Source organism: Ptiloglossa arizonensis, chromosome 4, assembly GCF_051014685.1.
Source record: "Ptiloglossa arizonensis isolate GNS036 chromosome 4, iyPtiAriz1_principal, whole genome shotgun sequence".
Lineage (NCBI taxonomy): Eukaryota > Metazoa > Arthropoda > Insecta > Hymenoptera > Colletidae > Ptiloglossa > Ptiloglossa arizonensis.
In genome coordinates this window covers 5,607,621-5,623,705 of record NC_135051.1, presented here as the reverse complement: position 1 = coordinate 5,623,705, position 16,085 = coordinate 5,607,621, and the positions used below count along the sequence as shown (strand labels likewise).

General features: G+C 41.3%; 2 protein-coding genes and 1 long non-coding RNA gene across 4 annotated transcripts in view; 2 read left to right on the top strand and 1 right to left on the bottom strand.

The window, feature by feature from the left end:
- Positions 1 to 16,085, bottom strand: part of Ance-3 (angiotensin-converting enzyme Ance-3) — a 67,141-nt gene that overhangs the window by 22,792 nt on the left and 28,264 nt on the right. The gene's annotated exons all lie outside the window — the stretch shown is intronic.
- On the top strand, positions 3,015 to 6,064 carry LOC143145290 (uncharacterized). The gene is made up of 2 exons (XM_076308526.1): positions 3,015 to 3,892; positions 4,330 to 6,064. The coding sequence occupies exons 1-2, from the start codon at positions 3,881 to 3,883 to the stop codon at positions 5,440 to 5,442; spliced, it is 1,125 nt and encodes a 374-aa protein (XP_076164641.1). The 5' UTR covers positions 3,015 to 3,880; the 3' UTR covers positions 5,443 to 6,064.
- On the top strand, positions 10,427 to 13,314 carry LOC143145782 (uncharacterized). Its single transcript, XR_012991768.1, has 7 exons — positions 10,427 to 10,469; positions 10,779 to 11,198; positions 11,511 to 11,603; positions 11,779 to 11,894; positions 12,203 to 12,816; positions 12,909 to 13,013; positions 13,184 to 13,314. It is a non-coding gene; the product is annotated as an uncharacterized LOC143145782 (long non-coding RNA).

Sequence of the window (16,085 nt, the reverse complement as noted above, 5' to 3'; positions counted from 1 at the left end):
TTAATCGGTATAATTATTTCTGGGTCCTCCGTAATGGTACAAGATTAATATACAACAGCAAGGAGAGTGTAATTAACAATTGCAACATCGAGGAAATCGAGCGAGTGTTTTACGCTCGGTTGATAATTCATGTACCGTTACTACAATGTTCAAATTCTGAAACTAATGTACGTAGCGTAGTACGTGGAAACTCGCGTTTAAAATTGCCTCGGATAACCGGCACGAGAAAGTGCACGGATGCCACCGACCTCTTTCGATAGCGGTGCACGCGCATAACACGCATTCGCGATGCACCTGTTACGTAACCTCGTTCCAAGGGCCCGAAAAGGCAATTCGTCGTTCGAATATTTCCAAGCACCGTTGGATTCCGGTCTAAGTAGGCGTCGTACGCGTGGAAGAAAACGGAACCGAGCCGGGCGGGGCGTATACGAGGTAAATCGTGACGCAGGAACTCCGCGTGTCTCATGAAAGGGAGCAAATGGTTGCACCCACGAGATTGGCGGGCAGATAAATCCTACGAGAGAGTCTTACGCTACGTGCACACGTAACCGTCGAGGTTGCCTCGAGGAGAAGGACGAGAACGGGACACGCCGGCCGGCCGACCGGCCGACCGGCCGGCGCCAGAGAAAGGGAAGAAGAGGATCGGATTCTTCTCGTTGCACCGTTTCGATCGCTCGACGAGGAAAGACTCTCTCGGAGTCTTTAAATCGGTCTAAACTAAACTTTCCGCTCGATGGCTCCCCTTTAAACGAAAGTGTCTCTCCGCTCAGAGTCCCTGGAGAAAGAATTCTTCTTATCGAAGATACGAAAATTACATTTTTAATACGAAGATGCAAAAATTGCATCTTTAATACGAAGATGTAAAAATTGCATCTTCAATACAAAGATGTAACAATTGCATCTTTAATACGAAGATGTAAAAATTGCATCTTCGATACGAAGATGCAAAAATTGCATCCACCGAGTGCAGAGGATTATTCAAAGATCCTAATATTTGGAAGACACCGGTACAGAAATATTCACCGTGTATTTTAGAAAGAGTACCATAGAAGAATCGTAGAATTTGTGAAATTTCGAAAGGGGGGGGGGGGGGCACTTTGGTATTGAAATTTTCCTTTCGTGCCCCCTCCTTAGGCCCTAAAGTATCCCCCTTGGGATCTGGGGATACTTTACAGATCTCCTGATTTGGAAGATATTGTTTCGAAGTCTCCTACGAGAATTTCGAAATAGGAGTTTCGATTCTAATATTTTTCATGCTCCCCTTTGGATCCCAAGGGGTCAAAGGTTGTGCTTCCGTCTTCGAGGAACATTGGCTCGGAGATTTCCAGGAGTCTTTGGCCGGATGAAAAGTATACCTCGTGGCTGGACCGGTTGTGAAAATTTCGGATGAGGTTCGGCCCGCTCGTAGATGTTCGCTTTCGAAAGATGGAGGACCTTTCCCTTTCGCGCGTAATCGTTCCCGCTTGGCGATGATCGACGACGAAGAACTCGGGTCGAGCGAGAAACGGGGCCGCGCGGAGGGAATCGTAATTAAGAGAGATATTTCACGCGTTGTCGCGGTGGAATGCAAATTGCGCGCATCGTCGGAAGAGCGTGCGAAGCTGCCGGAGATGGAGAGTCCAGGGCGAGTTAATGCGATCCGCCTCGAGAGAATTTCTGTCGCCACGATTTTCGGGCTGTTGCGTCATACGCGTCGAGAATTTTCTCTTCGACGACTCGAACCGTTACCTTTTGTCGTTGGTGAGCGTCAGACAATTTTCTGGAACTCGTATTCTCGCTCCTTGAAAATTTCGAACACCTCATTTTTTGTATCAACACTTTACCGAAAATACTATCCCGATATTAATTTATTGTATAGATTACGCTTTACTCTTGAAATTTTTAAAGAGACAAGTGTATTGAAAACATATTTTATTTTTATGAAAATTCAAGTGTACTGTAGAAACTTTTGAACGGTGGTAGAGTAGAAGAAAATTGAATACTTGCGGAGCAAATAAACTTAACGGTTTGAAATTGAGAACTCGAAGGAAAAGCTTAAATTGTATTAAGACAGGAAGGGGTGTTTTAATTTAATTCAAGCCGTACAGGACGTGTGCCGAGACACGCTTGAATTTTAGATTTCTTGGCTATTAGGTATCCTCAAGGAGAAACGTTGTCTTTCAGGTTCCCTGTATTGTATTATTTATTATTTGCTAACTAATTTATTGACGTTTCAAGGTCTCTTGTTGTAGGCCTCATTCCAGAGATATTTTAATAAATTTCGTCTGCATTTCAGGTATACGTATAAATATTTCATTTCGCTTGACACACGTGTATTCTGCATACGTTTAGTATACGTTTTTCGTATCGATATACGGTATTAATGAATAAAATCCGCAGTCTAATTATCTATAATGAGATTCAAAATTCCACCTCGGTCCACGCGAGTTCACAGAAATATTTGTCGATCATCGAAAATCATAATTTAACGGGGAACAAAAATTTCAATTTCTACGCAATGGGTAGAATGCGGAACCACGTGGGTTTAGGCGGGAAGATACTAAAAATAAAATATACACAATCGAGATTAATTTTTTCTTTCGTGCTGAAAAATTCCACGCGAAATAACATATTTTTAACATTCATTTTCCTTGCCCGTTATCCATCTGTTTACGGAATGAAATCGTGCCGCGAATCTGCGATTTATATCGAAAAGTAAAACATCGTTATTTATACTGATTTTTCCGGTTTCGTTTGGAAAACCTTTTCAGTAACGAGTACATTGAATATACCGATAGATGGAATTCCGGTTTACGGAACTACCGGTATTATTACCGGGCAAGTAGTCTCGTTAGAGTTTTTAACGACCCATTTCTTTTGTACAATATTTACAAATTTTTATCTACATATATTACCTACACTGGTTGCGTTTAGTTTCTCTAGTTTGTTGTGTATTTTATTTCCTACTTTAAATTAAAAAAGAAATATATATTTCTAGTAATAATACACAGATTACATCACACGGACGAATTACGTTCGCACCGATAAATTTCGGTTTCACACCACCAGTGTTTTTCCGTTAGCTGTCAAATACAAGAAGCAACACGAAGATTGTATCGTACTGACAGAAATAGAAAAAAAATACTGGTATCCGAAAGCTTTCAATTTCAAAGCGGAGCAATGTTTTCTGTGCTAAACTGCCAAATAAATACATTTCAAGAAGCAACGCGAAGATTGTATCGTACTGACAGAAATAGAAAAAAAATACTGGTAACCGAAATCGGAGCAATGTTTTCTGTGTTAAACTGCCAAATAAATACATTTCAAGAATCAACGCGAAGATCGTATCGTACCTACAAGGGGAAAAAAAAAAACAAAAACAAAAATACCGTTAGAATCGTGTCCACGCCAGAAACAGAAAAATTTTCTAAGGTAAACCAGAAACAGTGTTTTTCATTGTCCCGGTGAATCCGTATCGGTGAGCACGATGCGAAACAGGTCCATCGGCCACGAAAAGTAAAAACGGGGTCAAGCAGAACTACGAGCGTCCGTCGCGCGAAACGACTCATGCATCAGGGCATCGACGGTATCCGCATAACAGCGGACCTCGAGGCGGAACACAGTGGGGATCCCGCCGTAGGAAGAAGAAAACGAAACCGTCGGCCGTTGGAGAGGGACGGTTTTCGAGAGGCGTGGGGAGGCGAGCCGTGGTTGCTCCAAAGGGGAGTGGTGGCCGATCGTCGTGGTCGTTCCACGCGAACAAAGAGGTGTAACGTGGGGGGTACGTGAGTTGGGCCCGGGTGGCGAAGGCGAAAGCATGCCGCGTATATAAGGCGACGAACCGTCGGCAATCAGCATCCAGTTCACTTCTGGACGCACCTGGAATATCTCGAGAGCAAAAATGAGAGTCCTGGTACGTCGTATACCGTACAACCCGAACACCGTCGTGTTCGTAAACACCGCCGGGTGCCAAGGAATCGGTTACGAGGATCGAGTGACACGAGAAATCGGGATAGACTAAGAGAGACATACGCGTTTAGTGAAGAAATATCCACGATGGGAGTGTACCGCGAGCTTAAGTTTACTGTAACGGGACACCCACCGTGGAAACACTTGTCGATTTATCCGCTAGGAGTCAGTGAATTATTCGTACACCCCGTAGAGAATCGATTCGAGTCAGACTTGAAGGTGGAACATCGTTGAAACCTTAGAAATCGAACGGTTTCCTAATCGACGCGAGTTGTCTCTCTCGTCTAGCCCGAAATCGCGAGGGATCCGTATCCGACCGGTTTCTCGGGACCACTTTCGTTCTCCAGACCGCGGTGAAACTGACGTCCATGTGGTTTCCAGGTCTACGCGACGGCGATCGCCCTTTTGGTCACGTCCATTTGGGCCTCGGAGGTCGAGAAGGCGGAGGAAGCAACGGTGGAGGACAAGTCCGCGAAGAAGCAAGAGAAACGGGGCCTGTTGGGTCTTGGTTACGGCTACGGCTACGACGGCGGCTACGACATCGGCGGTGGTGGACACGGAGGCCTGGAATTGGGCGGCGGTTACGGTGGTCTGGGTATCTCGGGGGGTTATGGGGCACCCCTGCTGGATCACGGTCACCAGGAGCACGTGAAGACCGTGACCGTTGTGAAGAACGTCGCGGTACCGTACCCTGTGGAGAAACACGTGCCCTATCCGGTGGAGAAGCCGGTCCCGGTCCCAGTCAAGGTCCCGGTACCGCAACCCTACCCGGTGGAGAAGCCCTACCCGGTTAAGGTTCTCGTCAAGGTGCCGGTACACGTACCACAACCCTACCCGGTGGAGAGGAAGGTTCCCTACCCAGTTCATGTGCCAGTAGATCGTCCATACCCCGTCAAAGTACCAGTTCCCCAACCGTACCCTGTGGAGAAGACCATACACGTCCCGGTTCAGGTACCTGTGCCGCAACCGTACCCGGTGGAGAAGCCAGTCCCAGTGCCGGTCAAAGTTCCGGTCCACATACCCTACCCGGTGGAGAAGATCGTCCATGTCAAGGTACCCGTGGATCGTCCGATTCACGTGCCCGTGCCGAAGCCTTACCCAGTGCACATCGACAGACCGTACCCAGTTCCAGTCGAGAAGCCGGTACCAGTGCACATCAAAGTACCGGTAGACAGACCGTACCCGGTCCCCGTTGAGAAGCCGGTCCCCGTACCGGTGAAGGTTCCGGTACCTCAACCGTACCCGGTCGAGAGGCCGGTACCCTATCCGGTTGAAAGGCCCGTGCCCGTCGAAATCAAAGTCCCGGTAGACAGACCGTACCCGGTACACATCGAGAAACCAGTCCCGTATCCGGTTGAGAAGCCCGTACCGTACCCGGTCAAGGTACCTGTGGCCGTACCGGTACACCACGATCACGGCTACAGCCACGGCTACAGCCACGGTTACAGCAACGGTTACAGCAACGACTGGGCAGGTAGCCACGGTTATCACTAAAAGACGCTCGAGTCGGTTCCACGGGTCGTCGGGGTCAGCGACACGAACGGGACGGTGGTCGCCGCACCGAACGGGACGCGTGGACACCCCACCGAACTGAGGGCGTGGTCACCGTCCCGAACGGGACGGTGGTCGCCGCACCGAACTGGGGGCGTGGTCACCGACACGAACGGGACGCGTGGTCACCGAACCAAACGGGACGGTGGTCACCGACCCGTTAAGGAACGGTGGTCAGCGACCCGTGGCGATCGACGCGAATTTTTAGGTTACACGAGGGAAGAAGAACGGAAAATCAGTCGGTTGTTGCCGTGACGCGCGTCGATGACCACACGCAGGAACACGCCTTCGTTTCACGTACCCTGGATCGCAACGGACGAGGGACTTCCGGTTGCGATTCCGAAGACGCCTGGTGGGTCTGTTCCCCCCTTTAACCCGAGATGGATCGTCGCCCTCCCCCTTTGTCTCCCTCCGTAACACGGCGACGCGCGTCACGCAAAAGATACTCATTGTTGGAACCCGCCTTTGGTGACCTCCGCCCGTAAACAGCTCGCTTATCTCAATTGTTTTTTCTACCCGATATAGCAGAGTATGTATTTTTGTACGAAATATAAATTTAGCGATGTAAAGAAAATTTCTTTCCGTTTCGCCATGCTCTCGCGAGCATTAAACTTTCTTTCTACATTTTCGCCCCGATTATACCAATCGTCCGCTCCGACCTTCCACGGTTTCCACGATTCCCCCGTCGACCTCGCGACTGCATAATTTCCACTTTCATTTTCCGAGCGCGGCACCTCCCGTCCCACCGACCACGACCCTCAACGTTCCACGAGTTCTGGATCGTTAAGCGTTCCGTGACGGCCTGCGACGCCAAAAACAATTCCGCGTCGCCCACTCTTCGATGGGGCGGCCGTACCGTCCTCGATTTTTTATTTACTATTATTCGTACGGTACAACTTTGTCGATAGTTGCCCGGTTTGGTATCCACGAGTAATTCTGTCGTACCTCCGGAAGAATTGGAGTTTTTGGTAAAAGCGAAAATAGAAGGCAGACTGCCAAATTTGGCAATTCAGAGAGTCCAGATTTTCAATTCTTTATTTACTTTTATATATAAAAATCAATGGGACGAATACCACTGTTCGTAACAATTTTTACCCAATTAGGTATCTAGAGGTAATTTCATCCTTAGAATAAAAAGTTAAAACATGAACTCGAGAAGTTAGGCTAGTCTCCAGATCTCATGTGCATCTCGTCCTCAATTTTTTCTTTCCTTTCATCTATTCGAATCAATAGGAACTCATCGACTGCAACCGTGTTCACCACCTGATATTTAAAAAAAATTCTCTCCCGATAGAAATTGAATTTTTCCAAAAATGAAAAAAAAAAGATAACTCAAATTCTCAACTTGTTGCATCCTCTCCTCGATCGTTTATTTATTCTTGTGCGAACGATACTCGCCCGATTTACTTTTATCCATCGCTCCTGTCTTTACAAGAATCGAGATTTTCTCCTAAAAATCTCCCCGTGAAAAGTCGTCGTTTGAACTTGACTAGTCGAGTTTTGCAGAGATCGATCCCGCGCAGATAGTTCGCGATTTAAATTGGCAAGGTTGCGGAAACCTTCGCCGTGTCACGATCGAGCGGACGCTTTCCATCGGTGGGCCGGGTGATTAATTTTTCCCGGTCGGTGGTCGATCGAGAATCTAATCGTTTCGCGACCTAAACGATCGTCCGCGATTCCTGCACGGAAGTTTCTCCAGTAGGGATGGTTGGTCACGCGTGCACGGCCGAGAGATGGCTTTATCGACGACGCGAGATCGCACGGTGCAGCCGCGACCCAGTTCGCTCGCTGCCAACACGCCCCTGCCAAATCGATGCTCTTGATCACCCCTCGCGTCCACGTATCCTCGTAATTTGCACCGACGTGGCGCCCGACAGCTCGTTGCTTCTCAACCCACTTCTATTTTCTCCGGGAACTTCGCAAGCCCCCGACCTGGGCCAGTGGAAATTCCCCGAGACAGGTTTAAACGAGGGTCTGCGCGCGGCATCGGTGAAAACGTAGGCGCAATTAGTTCGAATTTCTCTGTGTTGAAATTTTTTTCGAACAATCCCGACCACGAGTATCGGTATCGATTTGAAACCAGAAGGCTGAAATTCCAGTCCGTAACCAATCGTAAAGTGTTCTATCGGTTTACTTATTCTTCGTTCTGCGGTATGTCGTTCTTTCAGCACGTAGACCGGTGGAAAGTGTTTATTAACATCTCCGCAACACGTTCTCGATGCAACGGAAATATCACCGGTAAATGTATCATTGTAAATAATATTCGAAAAATTTTGTTAAATTCTTCCAGAGGTGTTTTCTTAAATATCAATTTTATTGGCCAACAGAGTTCGTCGGTAGAAGTCGTCAATATCGGAGAGAGTATCAGAACTTTCACGTCCTCGAAAACTTTCATTAGAAAATGTTCCGTAGTTGTGACAAAATCATTTCTTTCCGGAGCAACAAATATTGAGTCGTTCGGAAAGTCATTTCGTTTTTTTTTTTTTTTTTTGTGAGAATGAAACACGATTTTTTTAGAGTGTATAAACATTTTATTAAATTATATATTCTACATTTTGTAAATCACTTTCCGAACGACCCAATATATCTTTCTTCCTAAAAATGTTCACAATGTGATATTTTTGACCTGGTCGTTTGGTGTGCTATTTTTTTGTTAACAATCGAAAAAGTGTGTATCATTGTATATTATTATTATGAACATCGGAACCCATTCTTTGGAAGTTGGAACGAGCTACCGGAAACTTTAGCAACGATCCAGCAACATTCAATTACCTTGATTGCGCCTTCGTTAAGCAACCACGTGGATGCATTGGTGAACTACTCGATTTCATATTCGCGTAGAGCGCTCCGCGGAGGAAACTTCCCAACGATGGAAAAATTCTGAGGGCGCGTCAAAGTAGAATCCTCGAGGGAAAGTCCCCCCCAAGGATTAATTAACGTACGATTAAACCGTCCCGGTATCGTGACCTTCGATTAACTTTGTTAGTTCCGGCGAAGGTTTCCGTAATGGAAGTCGGTGGAGCGTGTCGGAAGATCGCGCCTTCTTGGTTAATTCGTCCACGGTTAAGTTCCGCACTATCGACCCACTTCGGCCGTGCCCAGCCGGCCACTTGACTCGCGAACGACTTACGTGCTTGTCCATTGGACGAGCCGGTCGTGTTGTTACGCAACTGGCTCGTTGCCGCACGCGACTTCGACCGAGGCTGAAAGTGAGAGACCTCCCTTCGCCTACGACGAAAAGATCGCCGCGGGAGAAACTCGCGCGCTTTTGTGGCCGCGTGAAACCGTCCCTTTCCCTTTCGATGATTCTTAACGGACCGACACGTTCCTGTTTCTCCTTCACTGCCGGAGATTAACACTCTCGACTTCCACCGACGCTGAGACTTGGCACGATAAGTGCAGGGGATAGGTATTCCAGGGGGCAAGAAGGATCAGTCCTCGGGTTGAGAAGTATTTAATGTCCATTCGTATGTAGTAACGTTTAAAAGTAAGTGGTATCGTCATTTTTGCGGGGACTGATTCTTTTTTCTCTCGTGAATACAGTATTGAATCATCCTTTCCATTTAAATGAAACATTGTTTCTGTTTCTCTCTAGATTTGGAATCTGACTCGACTTTCATCTATACTGGGAATCGGTAGGACGAGTGTAAAGGACCATGTGTACTCTAGGAAAGAAGAAAGATCAGCCCTGGAAGATTAATCCTCTAAGGGAGTGTGGTACCCGTGAGTAAGTAAAATGTGGGCAGTATCGAAGGTTGTTTAAAACGTTTGATCTAATATGATTCGTATTTCTTTCCAGGCCCAGTTTTTTCTTCTATGAATACAATTTTGGATGATCCCTGTTCCATAAATGTTAAGGATGATTGATATTGTAGGGAGAAAGAGTAAGTATGCAAAAATAAGTAAAACGTGTAGTAAATGTGTAGAAATTTTTCAAGTCTCCCTTCAATCCTTCTATTCAATACTATATATATCACGTCAATATTTATGTTTTCATGTTTAATTCGGTAACAGCGCATATCTTACGTCGGTGTTAATATTGGGTAACTTCTTTCATCAGCAGTCGTCGGTAAAGTAGACATGCGATATTTCCCGTAAGTGATACATTTGAGAAACGCAGTCTCGATTTCGTTACTCATACGATATCATGGGTAGAAAAGAAGTAGAAATCATTTAGAGAGAATCTGTCTATTCATGCAAATCAATTGCATTGAATCAGAATCATAGCCACATTTTATTGCCTTGAAGTGATAATAACATTAAAATGTAACATTACAGATTCCACGGGAATGGGTGGCTCGCTAATTGAAATACCGACATCGACATAAATTAGCCACTTTGTAGTGCTGCCACCGTCTGTAAACGGCAACTCTGGGAATCACATTCAACAACGTAATCGGGGAAGACTGCATTGAGGAATGTTTATATTGAAAATTAATATATTTTTGCATCGCATGGTCGTCTGGTTGTAAAATAATGGTATTTATATTCCATATTAGTTATTAATTGTAAAATACATTGACGTTACCTTGATCCAATACTTTAATGCATTTCTTCTAATGTGTATTTTATTTTTATTACAGTCTCGCAATTCAAACATCACGAACAAGCATATCAACGCGCGCATCGATGCCATGACGCTGTAGAAACCGTTCAAACGAATTTCAAGCGACGCTTTGATAAAATGTAATTTATTGTAACAATAAGAGACATATTTATGTATTATTGTTCTTATATTGCGTTATCGTTTGCCGTGAGCACCATGTTTATATAATTTCATATTCGGTCAGTGTTACAATTGAATAAGACAAAGTGTGATGGAACTATTTTTCGATTTTGATTTCCAACGCGTAGTGGACCTCACAACACCCACCGGAAAATTCTCGATGTATCGGTTAGTGCGGAGTGATATCACACGTTGCGTGGAGCTAGACCTGTCAAGACGTGTCTGAGATCTTGCGATTAACGAGGTTTGTAAATTTCCATCTATTGACATTTAATTCCTTTCAATTGTTATAATTACTTTCCTATACTGTTTGGCCGTGTCTACGTTTAATATTAATACTCATTTGATTCTAAATTCAATCGAAATCGTGAGAAAAGTGGAATAGATTACGAGTTTTTCTTTCGATTTGCAACCGGAATTATTTATTAGAATGTTTCTCAGAGTGAAATTACAGTTTCTCGCAATATGTTTCGGGTTCAGTCGTTGTGAAAACGTAACATAAGTACGTTTCCTATAATGCATTTGCTTTAAATTTGTATATTATTTGTGTTAGAACATCAAAATCAAAGGCCAGGAACAAGCATATCGACGCGCGCATCGACGCGCGCATCGTCGCGCGCATCGACGCCGTGCCGCTGAAGAAACCGTTCGAACGGATTACAAACAACACTTCGATAAAATGTAATTTATTGTAAAAATAAGAGATGTATTTATGTATTATTGTTCTTATATTGCGTTAGCGTTTTTTGTGAGCACAATACCAACGTAAATTCATACTCGGTCAGTGTTGCGATTAAATAAGGCAAAGTGTGATGGACCTATTTTTCGATTGCGATTTCGATTTCTAACGGATAGTGGACCCCACTCCCACCCACCGACGAATTCTCGATGCATCGGTTGGTACGGGTGTGACGTCACATGTTGCCTGGAAAGGGACCTGTTGAGACGTGTCTAAGAGTTCGCGAATAACGAGGTTTGTAAATTTCACCTGTTGATATTTAATTCCTCCTAATTGTTATAATTACTTTCGTGAACTATTCGGCCGTGTGTGTGTGTTTAATATTAATACGCATTTAATGATAAATTCAATCGAAATAGTGAGAAAAATGAAGTCGATTACGTGATTTTCTTTCGATTTCCAACTGGGATCATTTATTAGAATATTTCTCAGAGTGAAATTACAGTTTCTCGTAATATGTTTCGAGTTCAATCGTTGTGCAAACGCGACATAAGCACGTTTATTTTAATGAATTTACTTTAAATTTGTGTTTTCTTTGTGTTACAGCCCAAAATCAAATGCCAGGAACAAGCATATCGATGCACCCACGACGCCATGATGCTGGACAAACCGTTAGAACGATTTTCAACTGACTTTCTGGTAAATTGTAATTTATTATAACAATAAGTGACATATTTATATATTATTGCCTTTGTATTATGTTATCATTTATCGTGAACACATTATCAACGTAATTTTATATTCGGTTAGTGTTGCGATTAAATAAGGTAAAGTGTGATGGAACTATTTTTTGATTTTGATTTCCAACGCGTAGTGGACCTCACAACACCCACCGGAAAATTCTCGATGTATCGGTTAGTGCGGAGTGATATCACACGTTGCGTGGAGCTAGACCTGTCAAGACGTGTCTGAGATCTTGCGATTAACGAGGTTTGTAAATTCCCATCTATTGACATTTAATTCCTTTCAATTGTTATAATTACTTTCCTATACTGTTTGGCCGTGTCTACGTTTAATATTAATACTCATTTGATTCTAAATTAAATCGAAATAGTGAGAAAAGTGGAATCGTTTACGTGGTTTTCTTTCGATTTCCAACAGGGATCAATTAGAACGGTTCTCAGAATGAAATTACAGTTTCTCGCAATATGTTTCAAGTTGAATTGTTGTGCAAACGCAACATAAGCACGTTTATTTTAATACATTTGTTTTAAATTTGTGTTTTATTTGTGTTACAGCTCAAAATCAAAGGCCAGGAACAAGCACATCGACGTACGCATCGACGATATAGTATGACGCTGGACGATAAACCGTTGGAACGATTTTCAAATTTGGCAGTAATACGTTTAAATAAGACAAAGTGTGATGGAACTATTTTCGATTGCGTTTCTAAATGCGTATTTCCTTCATATGTACTCAATAAAATAACCCAACCCTTCTCCTACCCTCATTTTTCTTTTCAGAAATTTGCATTGCCGCGCACAATGCGACAAATAGAGTTAGTGTTTGTTGCGTAAGCAATTGTAAAGGTTTTTCAGGACATAGTTGTCCCGAGTAGAGTTTCGTAAAAATTTTAAACACGCGAAATGTAGATTCAGTGTTTATAGCGCATTTTAAATTCTCCCTGGAGCATCGCGGCTCTCTTTGTTTTTTAATCGCGAGAATAGAATCACTCTTGTTCGTCGATCACCGTTCTCGGTCGCGTTGATAGTTTGTTTCATCATTATTATTATTATTATTATTATTTATTTATTTATTTTTTTTTTAAACAATCTTTAAAATTACTCGTCATCGGTATTAGAGTCAGTGTATCACTGAAGAGGAGTAATGGCGGGCTTCACAAGTGGGTAATGTAAGTATCTTTTCAAATTTTCAAAATAATTAGAGAAATTTATTAGTCTTGAATGTAGAACCTTTTATAGGATCTTCCCTGTTTCTTTACAGATTTCTTATCTCGGCATATGTGGGCCCTAGCAGAATTTCTTCGACTACTACAACAGTATAGTTGTAGATGCATCGCTAATACCACTCGATCGGACTCTACTATCGGTAAGTCGCATGTTTATTTATTCCTCCGGTCCACGAGCATGTCGTAGGACGAAGTTCCGAATCGGCACGGGTGACTGGTTGTATATTTGTTCTTTCTGGCGAGTACAGTAACTTCGAGTATATGTTATACACGTGAGTACTAACATTGTTTCTTTTACTTATTAATTTAGGTAGGGTTTTTTTGTACTTCGCGTTTACAATGAACAGATGTTTCATAATATAACTATTTTTCTTATACGATTTTATTTTTAATTGAGAATCTATTAATATGGGTATTTACAAGCTAAATCTATATATGAACATCCGTTTTTTTTTATATATTTTCCAAATTACACGTCTGAATTTAATTTGGTAATTTTCTATCGAGTATATTTAAATTAAACAATCATTGCGTTAGTTTTTTATGTATGTACAAGAAAACATTTCGCGAAGTATAGATTTTTAAGTCAAAGTAACATATTTTGAAAAATTTACTTTGACGATGAAATCGTTTTAGGATATATCAGTATTTATCTTAAATTTTTTGAATTGTTGCTAAATCTTGATTAGAGTCCCTTTTTTTAAATAATTAAATTTTGATTACTATAATTTTTCTGTATAATTAAATTATTCAGTATTAATACTCTGTTAAATAATTGTTTTTGAATTTTTACGAATAAAACGTCTACATACTTTAATGGAAAATGAAAAAGAATACTGTAGCTCGTTATACAATATCCATTAATTAATTTTTTTAGTTAAGGTTTTTCAGGAAAATCTTTCCGTTTATTGTCCGAGCTCGCTCACATGCCCAGGTGCTGCTTGCGCGAGTAAAAACAATAAACGGAATGACTTAGTTCGTAAGATTAATAATAATAATTTGTATGAGCGACTGACAATGTGCTAGCGTAACGTGCACGATGTACGTTCCATATGTGTGTGTGTGTGGTTAGGTTCTGGAACTGCGTCGTTTCAAAAATTCATTATATTTCACAAACAAAATAATATTAAATTTCTAGTAATTGATTACAATATCAAATTATTATTTAGAATAAACGACTTAACAATTGTCCACAATATTAAGAACATATTCCTTTGAATACACAATGATGATAGTAAATAGTTCATGGAATATGTACTAGAGTAATTTTTCAAATTTATATAATTGAATTAAAAAAATTGATAATGATCATATATAACATATTTCATGCACAACTTTCCTTAAATGTTACATGTATTATACTTACAAGCAATGTTCGCTAGCCTTTGTCAGTTGATTTCAGAAAATTGGTACGTACCCTTAGAGTGTGCACGTGTTTGATAAGCTTTGGTGTCGGAGGCGTCCCGGGACGTCCTCTCTAGATTAGGCTCATTGCACCCGGGCTTGATGTGTGAGAACCGTGGAGTGGTTGTGTTTGAGAGATTGTTTTGCCATTTTTTTAAATATAGGGCTAGGTAGGGTTAGGTCTGGGTTAAGTAACTTCTTTTCTGGTATGTGTGTCTAGATATAAGTAGGTAGGTCCACATCAGGTCTTCACGGTCCCTGTTCGGATAGGCACGATTTCATGTGACAGACCTGTACCTGAAGTTCTACTTAGGGAGTCGATGCAAAGTTGGTCCAGGCTGAGCATGTCGCTTGCTTCTGGCTTTGCTTTCGGTTCTCTAAGTCTAGCCACTTTAGATTCTAAAGTTTAGACTCTAGACTTTAGTCTCTTAAAGTTTAGACTCTAAAGTCTTGAGATTCTCAATGTGTGCATGAACAACGATTCCTGAAATCGTTGGTCGGCCTCATTTTGCACAGCATTTCAAGGCTCAAGTTTCAGGTTGGCATTGCGCCGGAAGAAAGAAGAGGCTATTTACTGAAGAGGCCTAGACAAACTGTCTCAAGAGAGGGCTGCAACAAATGGCACTCCATCTTCGAATGGGGCGTCATTCCTGTTATCACTTAGTCACTGTACTCGTCTGTAGTAGTAGTAGTAGTAGTAGTAATAATAGTAGTAGTTTTGATATTTTGAATATTATGAATATTTATGATATCATAAATATTTTTAATATTGGGATTTATAATATTTTTAATATGTTTCATATTTTAATATCTTTTATATTTTACCATTTTTTATATCTTAAATATTTTTAAAATTTTTGGAATTTTTAATATTTTTAATATTTTGGGGATTTTTAGTATTTTTACTATTTTTTATATATTAAATTTAATATAAATTTTGGGATTTCTAATATTTTTTATGTATTTCTGGCATTTTTAATATATTTGATATCTTAAATATTTTTAATATTCTTGAGATTTTTAGTATTTATAATATTTTTAATATATTTGATATTTTAATATTTTTAATATTTATAATGTGTCTAATATTTTTGGAATTTTAATATTTTTTATATTTTTGAAATAGTTTACATCTTTAATATTTAATAATATTTTATAATATTTTTAATATTCTTTGAATTTTCAATATCCTTAATGTCCTTAATATTTTTGAAATTTTTTGTATTTTTAATGTAGTTTTCGAGTTGGTAATTCTTGACATATTTTTTCGCTACTAATAGCGTTGTAATCGCATTCCGATTTAAGTCGGTAACGTCGAGTATGAGCCTGAGATGGTAAGTAGCATAAAATGTCTGCTTTATCTTCGTGATGGTACATTAAAATTGTAAGTTATGTACCATGAGAAATTGCAACGATCGTAGGTAAAGCAGGTCATTTCGCTAAATTATCGACAATATAATTTAGTACTTGATAGAACGTATGAGAGTTTAAGTTCAAAAACATTCAAACTTTTTTTTACAATAAAACTTGTGCATGCAAATGATCCCTATAATGACTTCGTTCAACGCAACTGTTTTAAAAAGTCATTTACTGTGCACGCGTCGAAAGTGAATGGGGAAAATTGTGTTAAAGACGTGGAACGAACAAGACCACGTCTAATTATACAGGATTTCTATAATCAGTATCGCTGACGTGCTATCGGGACGCGCATCTGATTGCATCTGAATTGCATCGCGTGTCTTCGAATCGTTACTCGACTAATAATCCATTTAACAGTAACAAATTGATATAGCGTCGCATATTTTCGA